Source organism: Lagenorhynchus albirostris, chromosome 19, assembly GCF_949774975.1.
Source record: "Lagenorhynchus albirostris chromosome 19, mLagAlb1.1, whole genome shotgun sequence".
NCBI classification, from domain to species: Eukaryota; Metazoa; Chordata; class Mammalia; order Artiodactyla; family Delphinidae; genus Lagenorhynchus; species Lagenorhynchus albirostris.
Genome location: NC_083113.1, coordinates 32,017,528 through 32,036,430, shown reverse-complemented (window position 1 = coordinate 32,036,430; position 18,903 = coordinate 32,017,528). Strand labels below are relative to the sequence as shown.

General features: G+C 37.8%; 1 protein-coding gene across 3 annotated transcripts; it reads right to left on the bottom strand.

Annotated features, from left to right (window-relative positions):
* Positions 1-564: 564 nt before the first annotated feature.
* Positions 565-18,678, bottom strand: NUDT21 (nudix hydrolase 21). Of its 3 annotated transcripts, none has more exons than XM_060130861.1 (7): positions 18,433-18,678; positions 15,347-15,547; positions 14,420-14,483; positions 11,979-12,068; positions 7,542-7,617; positions 6,766-6,880; positions 565-818 (listed from the first exon to the last, which is right to left on the bottom strand). In XM_060130861.1, the coding sequence occupies exons 1-7, from the start codon at positions 18,546-18,548 to the stop codon at positions 788-790; spliced, it is 693 nt and encodes a 230-aa protein (XP_059986844.1). In that variant the 5' UTR covers positions 18,549-18,678; the 3' UTR covers positions 565-787. The 3 variants fall into 3 exon arrangements, with proteins under 3 accessions (XP_059986844.1, XP_059986845.1, XP_059986843.1); XM_060130862.1 differs by lacking the exon at positions 565-818 and adding an exon at positions 5,207-5,486; XM_060130860.1 differs by lacking the exon at positions 565-818 and adding an exon at positions 5,493-5,903.
* Between the last annotated feature and the right edge of the window lie 225 nt (positions 18,679-18,903).

Genomic DNA, 18,903 nt, shown 5'->3' with positions numbered 1-18,903 from the left:
TCTTAAAGGTTTGCATCTGGACATCTCACTGGGATAATTAGTATTTGTTCTGCCAACATTTTGTCCTCACCCATTCCAAGAAGGTAGCCAGGCTTTTGCACATCCTTCCCTCAAGGATTTTTTTTTCAAGGACAGAACCCACCTTCTAAAGTCAACCAATGCTCCTGGTTCTTTGTACTGCATCCTACATCATGATAGGAGTGGGAAAGGAGACCAGACTCAGGGAGATGACTACTAGTGTGGCCAGGAAGGCTGGACCATAGGCATAGGGGCCACCTGCATCATTTGCATCCTAAGGCCCAAGTGTGGCAGGGAGGCAATGGATCCAGACTTAAGAAGCTAGTTCAGCTTGGACAAATATCCATGGAGTCCATGATGGAAGCTAGAGGTCTCCCCACCCCCACCTTCATTTCAGAGTACCATTTATGCTTTCTGGATTCGTATGACTTTGGGTAGGTCCCCTATTCCCAATAATGACTGAGACTGAATTCCCTGCCATTTTGTGAGACGGGGGCTCTGATTTGGTTTGATTTAAAGGAAATAAATATAACATTTCACACAAACCAGAGTTGTGAAGATTCATATCTAGATACATTATTGCTCTTTTCATTTTTAAAAATATCCAAAAGCCTTCTATATTCATGACCTCATTTGATTTTCACCATCCCGTGAGAAATGCTGAGTAGTCTGGGTGTTGTTTAAGGTTCTCAGCAGCCTAGGAACTGAACTTCATCATCTAATCCAGTAGCCTTCATTGTGCTCCCATGGAATTCTGCTTGTGTTTTCATTAGCTGGACCAATGTGTTCCATTACTAAATCTAGCAGAGGGGAAAAAATAATCAAGTTCATAGGGAAAAAAGTAAGTTAATGGGAACATTTCAGTTTTTAGCTTTTCTTTCATAATTTTTCATAGCTCTTTGGTGCCTGCTATAAACTAGTAAAATTTTCAGAAAAACTCTGCAATAACTGTATCAAGTTTTGTTCAACTTTTGTTCAGATATAGTCTCAAGGCTATGGTTTTATTACACATATATTCTCACGTTTTGAGTAAACCATTTCTATTACAATAATGAAATTAAATTGCAAAGTACTGGGTTGGCCAAAAAGTTCATTCGGTTAACGAATACATCGTTCAATAAATTTCTTGGTGAAAATGAAAAATTTTTACTTAAAACCAAGTGAACTTTTTGGCCAACCCAATATTACAAAAGTAGCAAGCATGGTGTCACAGCACATCATGACCACCAAGCAAGTTTGATTTAAAAAAAACTAAAGTCAATACTCTGGAAACTGAGTCCCCAATGATATAACACAGTTAACAAAATTGCATGGCAACTTCTAAATGCCAGTCTTCAGGTTCCAAATCCAATGACCCTTTCACATTGCAGGAAACCGCATCTGCCTAAGACAACTGCCAACACACAATGGAGGAATGCAAGGGGAGGGCAACATGGATGTCCCAGGTCTTCAAGCCCTTGCTGTTATGCAAGTTGTCTCTTACCTAATGTAATGGCCTCTGGCCAATGATACTGAAAAAGAACCGTGCAGGATTTCTAATGGCACGCTAAGATTAGTAGCCACACACAAAATCACAGAGTCATTCTAATTTTTTTTATTGAAATGACGATAAAATAAAAAAAGAACAGTGACCATTTTAATCAAACTTTTACTTTACAAATATAAAAATATAACCAAAACTTGTTTCTTTTATACATTTTTCTATAAACTTAATGCCAGAGAAATTCTCAAAGCCAAATTATAAATGATGCTTGTACATTATGATGTGAACACAGCAACCAAAGTTTAAGTTTTTAAATGCGCTGATCTTTCCCTTAACAGAACATAATACATTTTCTCAATTTAGCTCTAGTCTTAACGATACAATCTATCACTAAAATACAAATTACATCTAAACTGGCTTAATCTAGATTTACTTAGGTTTTAGTCAGTTTTTTCACAAAAACAAGCTAGATAAATACAAGCTAATATTAAAATGTGTTTTATGGCTCAAGTCAAATTACAGTATTATACTTCTCATTACATATTTAGCAAAGGCAAACTGCTTCAAATGAGTCCAGTTTAACCCAAATAATGAGTAATGTAAAACATGTGGAATAATTATAGGAAATCAAACCTCATGCTTATATAAGCTGACTTGTATTACAGTCAGCTTATATAAGTAAAACCCACTAGGCCTTCTCTGACAATGGGACATACAAAATTTTGCACTCTCTGAAGCAGTCTTAGTGATGGGCACATACTGTTCCAAACACTATGAACTAGTGAAAACATCAGGTTTGAAGAACTCAAACATGGAAAAGGTACTCCACGAATTTCATCTCAAAAAATGAAGTCATTAAAAACCTGAGAGTGTAAGAGTCGCACCATTTAAGAAAGGGAATTTTAAGCTGATTGCCTTAAAGGAGGACCTCTACCTCTCACTTCTAATTAGCCATGTAAGAAAACAGACTGGCTAGTTTGGGTATGTTTTATCCAAATAAAATGCTAACTTAACAGAACCCTTAAATATACAAAATAGGGCTTCCCTGGTGGTGAGAGTCCGCCTGCCAATGCAGGGGACATGGGTTTGTGCCCCGGTCCGGGAAGATCCCACATGCCGCAGAGCAGCGGGGCCTGTTAGCCATGGCTGCTGAGCCTGTGCATCCGGAGCCTGTGCTCCGCAACAGGAGAGGCCACAACAGTAAGAGGCCCGCGTACCGCAAAAAAAAAATAATAATAACAATAATAACTGAACCATACGATGCTAATTACAAGGGAAGACAATGATAAAAAGTAAGAAGTCTTAACTACTGTTAAAAGTACAAATTCATACACAGAATTATCATAATGCTATTTTAAGTATTATCTAGTTTTAAAAAATCACAAGTCTTCATCACATAGAAAAAAATAGATTTCACTTTTCTTCAAAGGGATGTCAATCCTAAAATGATTTAAAACATTTGAGTAAAACTTTTTAGTTTTTCCCTCAACCTACTGAGTATTTTCCAATGCCATTTAGTAGTCTTATGTAGAGTATTCACTACTCAGATTACTCAGGGAAAAGAACACGGCATATATTGTAATTATACAATGCAAAAGTGGGCTCTCATTTACAAACAAACCTGGAATATAGAAGGCATTCAAAAATATAAGTTAATCAAGAGCTCATTTAAAAACTAGTCAGTATTTATTATTTAGAGAATTGGAATGCACATTTTAAGACTGTTGGTTCTTGAAGAAGTGTGATAAGAACTTACCGAATGAAAGTGTTAAACAGTACCCTTGTACCCTCTTTCTAATGGAATACATCAAATTTGAACTTCCCTAGTTCTACTATTTTCATCAGGAAACTTAACAAGTGAGCATTGGGATACAACTATAACTAACCAGTTCAAATACAAGTTTTAAAAATTTGTGTTTGTGTTATAAATTTTACACTCAAAACCAGATCTATTATATTCCAAAGTTACTAACTCAGCCAACTTACTGTTTTTCTCACTTAAGCCCCAGGGTATGGATGACTGACTCAAGCACTTATACAACTGGGAAGTAATGCTCAAGAAAGAATTTCTAGGTCAAAGCTTAAGTTACAAAAGGACACAAGTGGCCTCGAATCAGATGACTCTTCAACTCAAACACTCCTTACTGACAGCACTTTATAAATCACACCAAGAAAAAGTCTGCCTCTCCTCACTCTCCCCAAATGGCAGGAGCTAACACACCTGCAAGTCATCACTGCAGCTTTTCACTTGGATTCCAGAAACAATCATGGAAGGTGGGCTAGATCGAGCCATCTCCATCTCTGCCTTCCCCAATCTTGTAGGATTCATCAGTGAGCTCACCAGTAAAATTACAGTTAAGTTAGAAACAAGTGAATGTAAACCAGAAGGGCCGGACTGTTACACTTGAAGGAGGATGACTGTCCACAAAACTAGGGGCTTTTTCAAAGGAGATCCCTGGTCATTTTTGGTCCTGGAGACCGGTGCTCACCTACTACTAAGCATGGGCACAGTTATAGTCACTATTAGATACGTAATTGTGTGAAGATCTGACAGGACCTCAACTAAATAAACTTGAATGTTTATAAACATAATTGCTCAACTGCTCTTAGTCTGATTTTCTCAAGTCTAAATAGGGAATAATGTATGATGTATCTTTCACATCACCCAATATTCAGGAGAACAGCCCTGTGGTCAGTACCATAAAGACGTACAACTAACCAAAAGGTCATTTCTATCTATTAAAAACATTAACTGTGTCAATCTCTTTAAGTAGCTGCATCTTATAAGATTTCCTCTACATTAAACCTACAGTCAATCATTTGTAATAAGGCATACACAATATAGCATTAAGCAATAACACGACCAGCAAACTCTTTTGCCTTAAGATTTATTTTTTAATTCCCTCAAATTTGATCCTAATTTAGCAGTGTTTTTAAAAGATTTTTTAATTTGGTATTTTTCTCTTAGGCTGACAAAATCTAATTGATTCAGATCATTCCAAAATATTTTTGAAAAGGCTTTGTGTCACTTGTTAAACCAAATTTTCATCTCTTTCACTGTAACTTCACGTCAATTGAAATAACTAACTTTACAATCCAAGAGTTCAAAACGTAACAGACCCACTTTTAGAAACTTCTTTCACCTTCACAGATCACCATTTTACCACGGTTGTAAGAATAACTAAGATACATAAATTCCAACAGCACAAATGTTGGAATTTGTGCATTATGGGGGAGGGTTCTAATGAGCGCTGGATCTCTCTCTTTTTATACCAATGCCCAAAACTTTCCCCAGCCTAGTCAATTTTAATAGTTTCCCGTCTGTTTAATTAGGATCTGTTGTTTGTGAAGTAAGATCTGGTGATACTGGTATAAAATGTACTAGTCAGTAATACACTGGGAGTTCTGCTCTAATACAACTCATTAAGAGTGTAAAACTGGTACAGGAGTTGCACCTTGGACTCACTCAAGCAAATCTAGCTCCCAAAAGTAACAGAAGATCCTCATCACAAAGATCTGCAACACGGTTTTGAAGTATACCCCCAAGAATGGTATCAGAGCAAGGGTCCCACAAACTTTATTGACCTAAACCTGCCATTGTCTCTTAACATTCACCTGCCTAGTGGGGGAAAAGCAATCCTTGCCTGTAAGAATTTTACAAGTTTAATGTGAAATTAAAAAACAAAACAACAACAAAAAAACAAATAGAAAGAAGTCCACTTTCTTTAATGTTGTACAAAAAAGTATAAGTAGAACCAAAAGTAAATTAAACATTATCACATTTGTTTATACCACAATCAAATTTTTCATATTAACTTTACCATTCAAACAACAGAAAGTAGGTGGTAATTAGGGACTGGGGAAGAGATAAAATCAAAAAAACTTTTCTAGCATGTGTACTCTACACTGTGTATAGCTGTGCTCACAGAGACGGCTTCCCTTACTTCTCTGCTGCGCAGGAATTCAGTTGTATATAAAATTGAACCTGAATTTTAAAAAGAACAATATCTTTATTAAAAACAGTATTATTTACATAGTTTCTACCTTAGTTGATAAAGAAATTTATTTGGACATTTCAACCCTCCCTTGACATTTTGGGCATTTTCTACACAGAGACACCCTTTTCTTCCACCTGTCACATCTTACACATTATATAACAGTATCGCTGAATACTTACAATTTAAAAACTTTTAAGAGTGTAAATTTGATTAATTATCCACTTTCCTTGAGGGAAGGAAAAGTTATTATACCTCATTGTATTCTGACCACTCAGCACAATTACTGTTACCTGATAAGTAGTGTTTAAATAAATGAATAATATGACTCTTTTTTCGTATCCCATACTTCACCGTGTAACCCATCAGCAGACCAAAGCAGAGGAGCAAAAGATGAAGTCTGATTTCTGTGCCAAAATAGAAATACCAATTTCATACTAAACAAGCTTTCATAGAAGGCCAAAATCACTACTGAAAATTTTTTTAAACTAACATTTATTAAGCACTTACCAGGTGCCTGGCATTATTCTAAGCGCTTTATATGTATTATTTCGTTTAGTCCTAACAATTCTATGAAGCTGGGACTACCATCCGCATTTACAGATAAAGAAACAGGTATAATAATTTGTCAAAGGTCACATTGCCAGGAGGCAGTGAAGATGGAATTCAAATCCATGTAGAATCCATATTATTAACCACTATGTTATTCTGATTGACTCAAGGACCTCAACCAGTACAAGTCAATTTAAAAAACAAAACAACACACATTTCTCATCACTCCATCTGCCTTAAAAAAAAAAAAAAATCAAATTCCATGTAAAAATTCAGGACTTAATCCCACATGCCCCAACTTGGGCCTGAATAGATTTCCAAATGGAAAGAGAATATGTATTATACCTAGAGATTCAATTCTCCACATTTTTATATACGTAACTCCCATCATATTTATTATCCTCATATTTATTATACATTGCTGACTACTATTTTACCATCTCTTCTTTGAATGAAGACTTCAAACTTAACTGTAGAGAATATCAGATTTGGGGAAGAACAGATGCACAAACACCAGAATGTCATGCTGCAACTTAGGGTCTGAGGACACAGTCATATTTAATCTTTGGCTTAATCTGCACAAGACCTAAGGATCCATCTACTGTCTTAGTTTCCTTGAAGACCAAAATTTATGAACTGTTCCTCCTCAAGTGGCTTGGATTATTTTAAATCTGGCAGTTTAGACTTATCAACCACAAAACATCCAACTTTCCATACCTGCTCAAAAGCTGGGGGAGACTAGAAATGATGGGTCCATATCCAGGTGCATTGTCATACAGTTCAAAAAGTGGTGCAGCTACCAGCTTGTAATTTTTAGGGACTGCAAACAAGGCTAAAATAAGATAAAACAGTATTCATTTTCTATATTTTCTTATATAATCACTGCTTCTACTTCGCTAGTAAAGTATAACCAATTTTACATTTGAGAAACTTTTGAGGAAAAAGTTAACTCTCATTAACACACTTTGGTTGTGTCTTTTAAGCAAAGTTCATAGTCACAGCTTTGAAACTGACTCTCCAAAGAGATCTATGCTGTTAACAACCACGAGCACCTTATGAGTGCTGGCCCTGGGAGAAGGGGGAGAAGACCCCTGAGCTTCTAATTCATTTTGTATTCCATTTTAAAAGTAACAAAAAATGAAGTAATTATTTGTTAATATGCACAACAGAGCTAAAGACTATATTAAAAAAATCAATTCATCTGTCTCCTAAAATTTTCAGTTTATCACAATGTGAAAATCAATACAAACAGCTAAACAGTTATTAACAATACTATAATCTGGTATTTTAGGCTCTAGTTACTTACTTTTCCCTGTAACATGACTGGCAGATCCAAGAAAAAGTAGGTAATTCTGTATAAAAATGGTATGTGCTTTTAGTTTAATGATAAATCCCCAAATGCAAGGAACTTGGGAAAAACACAAATAGAAGTATCCTTGAAATTACACTGCAAAAGTTTTTAGATGGCTGCCTTCAAAAACAAAATAACTTACCCTTCTCTTGAAGCTGAACCAAAAACAACTTCTTATGTTCCTTAGGTTTTGTAATATGTGCAGGAATATATGGATACTAAAATAACAAGAAAATAATTTGTAGTTGCCAAGACATCCCTGATACCTCCCATGCCTCCACTGACCAACTTCTCCTGTTTCAGACATTAAGCTCAAATATCAGCCCTCTGAGACCAAGTTACTCATAACCCCAACAAAATATTAACATGTATACCATGGCTTCATTTATTTCTTACATGTTTACTCCCCAATATACTGTAAACTGCTTGGAGAAGAAGAATCCTTTCTAGTCTTCCCTTTACCAGGATCTGGTACCTAACAGATGTACTAATAAATAAATGCTTTAATAAATATAAAATATCAAGCAGTAAACCATTCAACTGTTCAAGACAATTAAATATGTACACATAGGATTTATTGCTTGAGAAGTTTAAACACAATGAAGTCTGATATTAATGTTTTTAATAAAAGTTGTCTTTTAAAAATATATTACTAAGTTAAATTTTCTAGAATCTTGATGTGGACATGCTTACTATATTAAAAGTTTAAATACAGCCCGTGAGGTATTTAACAGGACATTCCTCCCCACAACAACCACACACGCATATGGGACACATGCTGCAGGAACACCAGGTGAGCCGTCTTTGTCAGCTGGACAAAGTCAAATTGCTTGTGAAAAATGAGAAAATATTTTGAAGAATTTAAAGGGATGAAGAGAATCAGAGAGAGAAGGTTGCTACCTGAGAAAGAAGAATTTTAACACAGAGAATTTTACAAGTCTAAGATAGAGACTTCTTTTTGTTTTGTGTGCGTATAATGAAAACCTCTCCTACATCTCCCCATAATACATTCAGAAAAATCTACTTTTCTTTTGGAGTATTTGAGGGCAGGGGAATTAACAAGTGCTGAAAATAGGCGTAATGAGAAAGGAGGATAAAAACAGTGGCTGCCAAAAGGAGGTATTATCACCCCCATTTTATGTAAGGAACTTGTGCAGAGAGCCTAAGTATCTTTCCCATGATGATACAGCTAAGCAGCAATGCCAGGATTCAATTGAATCTATCCAACTCTCATCTAACTATAAAAGCCTATGTTATTTCCCACTATGCTGTCCCAATGGCACCCAACCAGTACTCTGGCTAGAATAATTATGTACCAGAGCCATCCCTAGGGTATAATGAATCAAGACAGTTATCCTAGACTTTGGAGGTACCCTACACAATCATGAAAACCAGGCACATTGGCAGCAACAGAGACAAAGAAGTGAGAAGAGCCTGAACAGCACAGTGAGACCTGTGGTTCACATACAACAAAAGTTCCCAAACCATGGCCAAACCAGTGACCAGCATTACCCCAGTTTTCTTCTACTCGAGGCTATATGTTCCTTTTTGTTTAAGCCTTTCTTTTCCATTCCTCATCTTGGTGTTTAAGCCAACTGCACTTTACACAAAAAGACCAGGGACATGGTGTGATGCTCTTTTCCCACTGACACCTAACCAATACCCTAAATTTACTAAATAAACACACAATCCTTATGTCATATCTTGTACTAACAGAGCCAAGCTTAGGGTTCAGTGAATTAAGAGAACTGTCCTAGAACCGTGGTAGGGGAGGTGAATGAGGGTATTCAGAAAAGTAGCCTGGAAAATGTTGGTATTATTACTGAGCATTTGCCAGTTAGATCAAGGAATGTTCAAGAAACCAAACAAAGTTTATAATAATTGTTCTATTTATCTTTGGACCAGAAACTTCACTATTTCCAGATGAAATTATACTTTCCTAACGCCTAGACAATTCTCAGGTAGTGAGCATGAGCACCAGCTTCCACAGCACCTTCTCTTTCTATCCTGCAGCTACACCAGAGTCAGAAGACAACAAACAGAACAGTCCTCTGCTTGGCTAATATTCTGTGCAATTCTTGACCTGGAACATCTTATCATGCAAAGAAGTTATCAAAGGCATAGAGCCTTGTCAGAAGAATTCAGGATCCAACTTACTAAGGCTCCCATTAGTCAAAAGATAGGAAAATTTGAGCATTAGTAACATTAGCAATCATTATAATGGATTAAAATACATCAAATATATTGAAACCCTTTAGGTCAAACGACACTTTAAAAGGTCACCAAAAGAGATGCTTTTTGTGCTTCTCATCGGTTTCTCATCCCACCTCAAATTTCAGGGAGGCTGTGCTTTAAAGTGTCAAAAAGCTCCCTTGCTTGCTTCCAACATCCCACTCTTGCTTTTCAGCCTCAAAGCATTTCCAAAGCCCTGGAAATTCTCTCAACCAGTGATAGGTCTCAACATGAAAGGGCAAGGGAGTTATTACAACCCTCATCCAATGGGAGATGGAAGTCCCTGGCCTTCCATCCTTCCAACAGACAATTCTGAGGTGCATCCCTCATGGTCCTTAGCAGGATCAATCCAGTTACTCACAGGTGTAATAAGATCAATTATGTACCTTTTTTAAAAAAAAAAAAAAACAACTTCTGCTGCTTCTGGTCTCCCTTTCCCTGCACTCTGCTGCTTCCTGGGATCACATCCCAAACAAACTACCTGCACCCAAGTCTTTGTCTTACTCTCTTTTTGAATAAAGTCATGACTTTGGAGGATGCTAAGAAATTAACTCATTCTTCTGAACACCGGTAAGTAGAGGAAAAGAAGCATCTGTTTCTTCCTACACAAACTATACCTCAGGGTAACAAATAATTGGTAAGTTTTTCTTTACATAAGGAACACAATCCTGATTAATTAATAGATCTAGGAAACTATTACCCATGAGCTACTAACATTATGAAAAGAAACAACCAGACATTAGAAAATTCCTGATGGAAGTAAACAATACCACCTGTGGTAGCCAGGCTCCAAGATCACCCTCAATGATTCCTGTCTCATGGTATCTCCTCCCACAATGTACTATGTTGGTCTGTGTGACCAATAGCATACAGCAGAAGTGATGGTATGTCACTGCGAAGATTAGGTTATAACAGACTGGGACGCCAGCTGTCTTACTAGGAGTTGCCCTATGGAGATGCTCTCACAACAACTGAGGGAGGCCTTCGGTCAGCAGCCAACAAGGAACTGAAGCCTTCAGTTCAATAGCCCAGGAGGAAATGAGAGGTATGCTCACAAATACATGTGTGAGCTTCGGATCAGATAATTCAGCCTCAGTCCAGCCTTCAGATAATGCAATCCCGGCCAAGAACTTGACCATAACTTAGCTGGGTGACAGAACCACCCAGCTAAGCAGCTCCCAGATGCCTTACCCTGAGAAACTAAGATAATAAATGTCTGTTGTTTTAGGCTGCTAAGTTCTGGGAAAATACGTATACAGCAATAGATAAATAATATACCACCTATGACAAGCCTTGTACCCACTTCGCAAAAAAACTGAACCCAAATCCAGTCTCGTGATCTAACTAAGCAATTTATATAGGACACGGAGGAGAAAGCTATGTGTTCAATAATACCAGGGGAATGCAATCAGCAATGAAAACACTAAGGACTTTAAATGGCCTGTCTCCATTAACAAATAAATTACAAGGAAAAAAAGAAAAACAGGGAGCCAACCTACAGAAGAAAAAGAGACTTAAGAGACTATCCTAGGGACTTCCCTGGTGGTGCAGTGGTTAACAATCCACCTGCCAATGCAGGGAACACAGGTTCGAACCCTGGTACAGGAAGATCCCACATGCCACAGAGCAACTAAGCCCGTGCGCCACAACTACTGAAGCCGGTACACCCTAGAGCCCGTGAGCCACAACTACCGTGTGCTGCAACTACTGAAGCCCACGCACCTAGAGCCCATGCTCCGCAACAAGAGAAGCCACCGCAATGAGAAGCCCACGCACCACAATGAAGACCCAACGCAGCCAAAATAAATAAATAAGTTTTAAAAAAGAGACTATCCTAATTCAAACAAATTATAAAAATAAAATTTGAAACTATCAGGGATATTTGAACAGTGACTACACATTTAATGATATTATGAAATAATTTATTTTTAGTATGATAATGGTAGCACTGTGGTTATGTTTTTAAAAAGATCCTTACTTTTTAGAGATGCACATTAAAATATTTACAACTGAAATTATATCTAGGATTTGCTTCAAAATAACCCAAGATGAGGGCAGCAGGAATGGAGCAGTCAGGGGAAGGACAGGGTTGGTGAAGTTTGACCATGAGTTGCTAACTGCTGAGGGTGGATGATAGATAATGAGGTTTGTTTACTTTTACTATTCTATTTTTGTATATATTTGAAATTTTCCTTTAAAAGAAAAAAATGCTTGGCTTTTTAAATTTAAATTAAGTAGGGAAGAAAGGAAATTTCAAGTCAAATTCTACTATGATCTTTTTAAATGGCTGGAATTAAATCAGCTTCCTACTTCCCCAAATGCCCAGCAAATGTAACTGAACACTAACCTGAGGAGGTTCAAAATTTGGTCTCCACCAGTTACCAATGCAGTCATCAATAACCCAGTCTTGCAGGACTCCATCTTGACGACCCAATATCTGTCAAAAAGAAATGATAGAGCCAGTAAACAACTAAATATACATAGCCATGAATATCCTTCTTCAGTGAAGAAAATATCTTTGGCAGCACTCCTAATGGAGACTAATGGCTAATATGCCTCCCACATGGATTTCCTTTCTATAATTTGTTTATTATTTATTATCTGCGTCACTCTGCCCAAGACACACTATTAGTTCAAAATTAGCAGTCTAGCATCAACATAACCATGGAGGACCAATACATCTGCTCTATGTCCTTGCTATGCATGGAAAACCAAAGGTGATCAATTACCTACACCAGCCAACGGCATACAATAGTTTTTTCTAGAATCAACTGTAGCTTTTGTAAATCACCCATCTAACCAACCTATAGAAATAAGTGTGCAAAATTCACAATTTTCATTTCTATAAATATGTATAACATAGGATTAAGGTTAATCAAAGCTATATTCTATATATTTTAATTGGTCAAAAATTCGTAATGAGAAAGAACAGTTCCCTGTCCCACTTCACCACTCCCACTGGCTATAACTTTCAACTCTTAGCTGTTTTCCCCCAATATTTGCCTCTATTTTTAAAAGCATTCTTCTTGTTTTTAAATAGACAGTTTATCTCAGTTTTACATTTACAGAAAAGTTGAAAAGATGGTACAGAGACTTCCCATATATCCCATACCCAGTTTTCCCTACTTTTAACATCTTACATAAGGATAGCACATTTGCCACAACTGATGAACCAATACTGACACCTCCTTATTAATTGAGGTCTGTATTTTAAACAGATGACCTTAGTTTTTACCCAATGTCCTTTTTTCAGTTTCCAGAATCCCATCTAGGATATCACATTATATTTGCATTTCTCCTCAGGCTCCTCTAGACTGTGACAGTTTCTCAAACTTTCCTTATTTTTTATAACTTTGACAGTTGTGAGGAGTACTAGTTAGGTATTTTGTAGAATGTCCCTCCATTAAACTGGTAGAAGTCTGTAAGTTTCCCTATTCAGGATGTAAACTTTCATGTATTCTCCCTACCTCCTCAACTTTTTCATTGTTTAGTGTTTTCTGATTCAATCTCTATAGAGAATTAATCAGCAGCCAGTATTTGCCTAAATGTACAGAGTGGGGAAGACGATCTAGGTATATAAATAATCCTATACAGACTGCCAGTCAATTCAGTTTTCAGTCCATGCATGCCCCCTCTTTCACTGGCACTAGGCACTCCCAATTCCTTGGCCTTTCTGGTGTTCTACAGTGCTGGGTCCTGGACTTGCCCTTCTGTTGGGCTGAGGTTCTGGCTAAGTCAGTTATGATTTGCTCATCTGCTTTCTAGCTTCTAACAGTTTTTTCTTGCTGCTATCTCATTTTGCACTCCCTCAATCCTACTGGATTTTTACCTTTCTAAAACCCCTTTACTACTTGTCGGTAGAGTTCTGAGAAAAAGCTGAGGTAAGCAGGTAGGTTCAATCTACCATATGTAAATGAAAGTCCAAATACAGCACAATATTTAAGAGTTGTAATGCATTTAAAAAATACAAAAAAGACAAACCAATAGGTCAAAGTGGTAGAATTACAGGTGACTTTAGTTTTGTCTCTCCTACTTTCTGTATTTGCCAAACCTGTTGTACAGAATATTTATTAGTTTTGTAACTAAGGGGGTGGGGGGATTGCATGCTAAAAAAGAAAAATATTTAATAATGAAAACAGCTTACAATCTCAAAAACCTCCAGCATCTATATGCATTTGGCCCCAAGTCTTTAGAGACAGACATTAGAACAACTTCTAAGAAGTAGCACAACTTGGGCAAAGCCTAAAAGATATGGGCAAAAATGAAAACAGGTATATAACAGGAATCATTCCCTTGTCAAAATTCTATTGACACCTATTCTGGAATAAAACTACCTGCATTCAAATCTCCAGCTTCACGACACATTAGTTGTATAACATCAAGCAAGTTACTTGAACTCTCTGTGCTCTAATTTCCTTATCGGTAAAACAGGATTAATAATAGTACCCACTTCCTAGTGCTGTTATGATGAGTAAAGGAATTATCGCATGTAAAGCACTTAAAGTGCTTAGCAGTCAGTACTCAGTAAATGTTGTTTCATTAACCATTATTGCTGTATATACAATATCAATGTAAAATAATGTTAAGATAAAGGAAGTATAACTTGCAACTTGCTTAGTACAATAAACATTGTACTAAGATTCTCAGGTTTAAGTTATATTTATTGAAAACTAAATAGTTAAAATAAACTCATCCCTTTCAAGACATAAAAAACCTGATTATGCATTAAGTTGATGGTATTTAAATGAGCATTAATGAAACCCTCAAAGTGGTTAAATAGAAAAATACCTCTGTCATTAAGCGTTTTAGTCCTTCAACTTCATCTTCTCCTGGGTTAAGCTCACCACCAGGTCTGTATAAAGGTTAAGAATTTCAGCTTTCAACTTAATACAATTTGGGGATAACAGAAAAAACACAATAATAATTATTTCTATCAAGTAACTGCATAACACATTTCAGGATCACATGATAAGGCAATCAAAGCAAACTAATGTCAAATGGAGGGGGAGAATGTGCTAGAAAACTGAATTCATAATGTTAAGTCACCTGACTTACAGTACACAAACCTTAGTTTTAAATAAACAAAATAGGTACCGCTACATAAACATCACATAATTGCTGGAAACCAGTCCATCCCACTCTTTTCTCTCTGGACGTTATCTGGTGATAATGGAGTCGAGAAACGCCCAGAAAGCAGTGGACCCACATTCTCTAGATCTTAAGAATGGGGCATTTTTCAAAATTTCCAAACTAGGTATTTGAGAACTCTCTTTTTGGTACAATCTGGTCAAATAGTTGTGGACTAAACACGTATTGAGAGATTTATGAGCTTAAATGAGAAAACTAAACAATTATCTATAAAAATGTAACCCATTTTAAGAATAGGAAACACTATTCATCCTAAGCAGGAAATAATATCAATTGTTCTTAGTAATGCTACAAAGACACCTAGAAATTGAACTCAGACTCATTTGTTTCATAGGGCTCCTATCAAGCTCAGTCACTAACATCAACAATACACAGAAACATGCAGATTTGTACTTAGGCAATAAATGAGCACTGCACTGGAGAAAAAAATGCTTTTGAGTTTCTCTTTCTAAAGACTCCATTAACAGCAGTGTTTGTTGAGATAAATGACTAAAAGCTAAAACTGTATTCCAAAGCTGCAGAGAACAGCAATCCTATTAAAAGTTGTTAATTTCCAATGACACTTACAGTTTAAAGAAAGTTGTTCCCAGCTGTAGCAGTAACACATGGGGTAGCCGGTGCTCATGGACAATCAAAACCCCTTCTACAGTCCTCCTCATGCCAATTTTATCAAATTCCTCCCTCATGCGCTGAAATCTGGCTGCAACGGAGCTGTCCTTCTCATAGAGGGGCTCTTTTGTACCAAAAGTGTAATTGGTTAGAGGGTACCTGTGATCCAAAGACAAACATCAGAGAACTGTAGAACATAACTTAGCAGGACAGATACCAATCACATATAAGGAAACCATGGTAAAAAGTTTATATATTACACTCAGAGACAATAGGATATGTCCAAAATTAAACAACTAGTTAATAAAACAGCGGAGACTAGAATCTAGCTCTTTGGACTCTAAGGCCAGAGTTTTCATCAGAACAAGCTGCTACTTCATACTTGAACTTTCAAGCACAGATGACAGTATCCTTAAAGTCCTTAAATGCTTAGAGGAGTGGCTATCTGAATAACTGGTAATCTTCTGGTTTTAGATCATGGATGCTACACTAACACTGCCAACCTGGCTAATGCGCCCTTGGGTTCCTCTACTAATCTAATCATAAATTCTATTAATTATGGGCGCTAATGGTTAATCTCTCTTTTTCTACAAGCTGAGTCACCACTTTCCATCATCTCCCCAGTTATTTTCTATTTCTCCCAGTCAACAATCTTCAGACTTTTCTCATACCTTTCTTTTTCAGATGAACTTTTCTTTCCCTTCTAAGCCTTTTAGCCTTCTGCATTTATTCTATTCAGTATCCCTATTCTTCCTTTCCCCTCATTTGAATCTTTTGCCCACTAGATGTAATCTGAATATTCTCTCCTCCTTTATCAAGAATTCAAAATATGACTTATATTGAAGACAGTTTTCTTCTTGCCTAGTAAGATTTTTTCCTTAAAGATAGTTTAAAAACTCGTATTTATATTTCATCACAGGTACTACCTTGTAACCCCTCGATCATAAGACTTACAATAAGAAGCCTTTGGTTATAAGCCTTTGAGTAAGAATGCTTTGGCCACACCTGTCTGTCCCCAATGCATTTAGTCTACCAAAACACCTTGCATTAGAAATCAACAACAGCATAACTAATCCACTTAGTTATTCTTGAAAGGGGAACAAATCAAGGTTGCCAAAACTTATAAAATTACTTTAATCCCAGAAGCCAAATTCTAGGCATAAGTGAAGCAGCTCTAAAATAACTAAAATGAACTATTTCCAAGATGCTTTAAAGATTTTAAGAATTTCCCCAGTAGACTCAGTGCTAAATCTAACATCTTCATCACTAGCAGCAGCAATCCCACACAGCACTGTGTGCCCTGCAATTAAAAAGAAAATGCTTTATATATATTAACATGTAGTTCTCACAACCTGAGTTAGAAAGAATTAAAGACAGCTATAACACATCTCTACTGTAAAAGCCAGCTCTCCCATCACGAGATGCCATCAAGATGAAATATAAGAATTTTCAGCTGTGAAATGAGTGCCAGCCCAGATACATCTGTAGTATTCCCATCATACTGTGAGCTTTGTAAAGCAGAGACTACACCTTACTTCCTCACCCCTGTATACCCAGCATTACTCCCAGTGCCGGCTACAAAGTAAGCATTCATGCAATATCTCATACAATACTTCCTAATAAAATATATTGGAGAAGAGAGAACTTGTTTTCAATTCAGACCATTACTCATCCACGTGAACTGAGTTCACAACACAATCATTTCTGAATACTGTGTTTATATAGGAGAGGAAAGCTACTGCAAATCCATTAACCCATAACTTTAATGGAGCAAAAATTAAAACATTTTCACCGTTAGTTCCATATAATGGCTTGATGCAAATTGATCCAATAATCAAGGTAAATCAAGGGAAAATTGTGAGTCCTAGTTCTAATTACCAGTGAAAGTAATCCAGAAGCTGTGCTTTCACATTTTTTAGAAAAACATTTAGCCTTTCCCATTTCATGGGAATATTACGAGGATTTTTCTAAAGACATCATAGGAAATTAAAATGCTATTATGTTAGTGTAATAGCTAAAGATATTAACTTGTATAATATCTACTAGTTCCAGATTTCATAAACCGAACATTTTTATTACCTAAATTTCCAGTACCTGTTTTGTCAAATAAAACAACAATAACCATCTTCTCAATTTCAAATCGCTTTTGAGGAAAGAAAGTTCATTTATTTGAATATAAAATAGAGAAACACCTAAAGTGTCCTACCGAAACACCAGTATCAGTAAATCCTTGCACCCTTTAAATACTGACCAGCATAAACTGGCCGTTTTCTTCCATTAGAGTCAGCAAGACACAGCCCGAATGTCAATTCCCTGTCACAGCGAGGTTACTTTTGAGAGCGGCTTCGAAATGCAATGGCTTGAAGAGCTTAAACAGAAAGATGCTGAAAATAAACGCAGCCCGCAATGGGATCTCTGGAGCTTCATTGTGGTCCTCGCCACGGTCTGAAAGCCCAACCACAATGAAAGCCGCAGCCCCCTCCCAAGATGGGCCCTCCTGGGCGCTTGGATCCTGTCGCTGCGGCAGGGAAGACACGTGAATGCATAGGGGGAAGCCAGATAGCCCTGAGCAGACGAATAAAATGTGTATTCAGGAGCTGAAACGCAATAAAGCAAGGGAAAAAAACTAAACCCGCGCATTATAGCTAGATCTCGAAATCTATTAGAGCAAAGCGAAAACTGCAAAAGCGATGCTACGTTATACCACTCATACCAAATAAAAACACACAATACGATACCATACACGCGATGCTAAAGGATAAACACCACGGTTTGCGGCCGCTTATCTCCGGAGAGGTGAGGAAAGAATGAGTTCACAGCAAAGGGGGTTTTCCTACAATGACTGAATGCAGGGGCATGGGAACAAGCTATCTTTCCAGAAAAGGGAAAACCCTCTCAACTAGGACTCTAGCCCCGTGGTGCTGGAGGTCGAAGAAGCGGAATCCCCCGAGGGTGCGCCAGAAGGAGAGGACTGGAGTCTTTAGGGGCGCTCACTACGAAGGAGATGCCGACAGGACAGCGCGCGAGGGCCAGGCCGCACTTACAGGTTGATGGTGCGCTCCAGGGTGAGGGGCTTGGTCTGTTGGATGTACTTGTTGCCGAACTGGTTGACCCCGCGGGGCCAGCCGGTCTGCGAGCGATTGGGCGGCACCACGGACATGCTGGCGAGCTCGGGCACTAGCGGCGAGCGGAAAAGGTGTGGCAGGGAGACGTTCCCTGTGCGGGCAGCCGTTATCTGCGACCCACTCAGCAACCGCCGCCCGCCATTAACAAAAAAGCGCCCGAGGAGGCGTACGTACGCCGGAAGTGCAGCCAGAGCCTCTGGCGGCAGGAAGTAGAGAGGCGGCGGCCTGCCCGACCGAGCAACATCGATCCAATCGCTGCTGGGATGGCCACAATATCTGGAGCTCCCATTGGTAAGTCGGGTATGGGGTCCGCCTCCCTTTACTTGGGTACTTCCTATTAGATAGCGGTGGAGAAACACGGGAAATGAGGCATTCTGGGAATTGCAGTCT

Coding starts and splice junctions, on each gene's coding strand:
- NUDT21 (XM_060130860.1), bottom strand. CDS start 18,548: ATGTCCGTGGTGCCGCCCAATCGCTCGCAGACCGGCTGGCCCCGCGGG. Junction 12,069..14,419: donor TAAAACGCTTAATGACAGAG/GTATTTTTCTAT, acceptor TCTTTTTGACAG/ATATTGGGTCGTCAAGATGG. Junction 5,904..6,765: donor CTCCCCCAGCTTTTGAGCAG/GTATGGAAAGTT, acceptor ATTTTGGCACAG/AAATCAGACTTCATCTTTTG.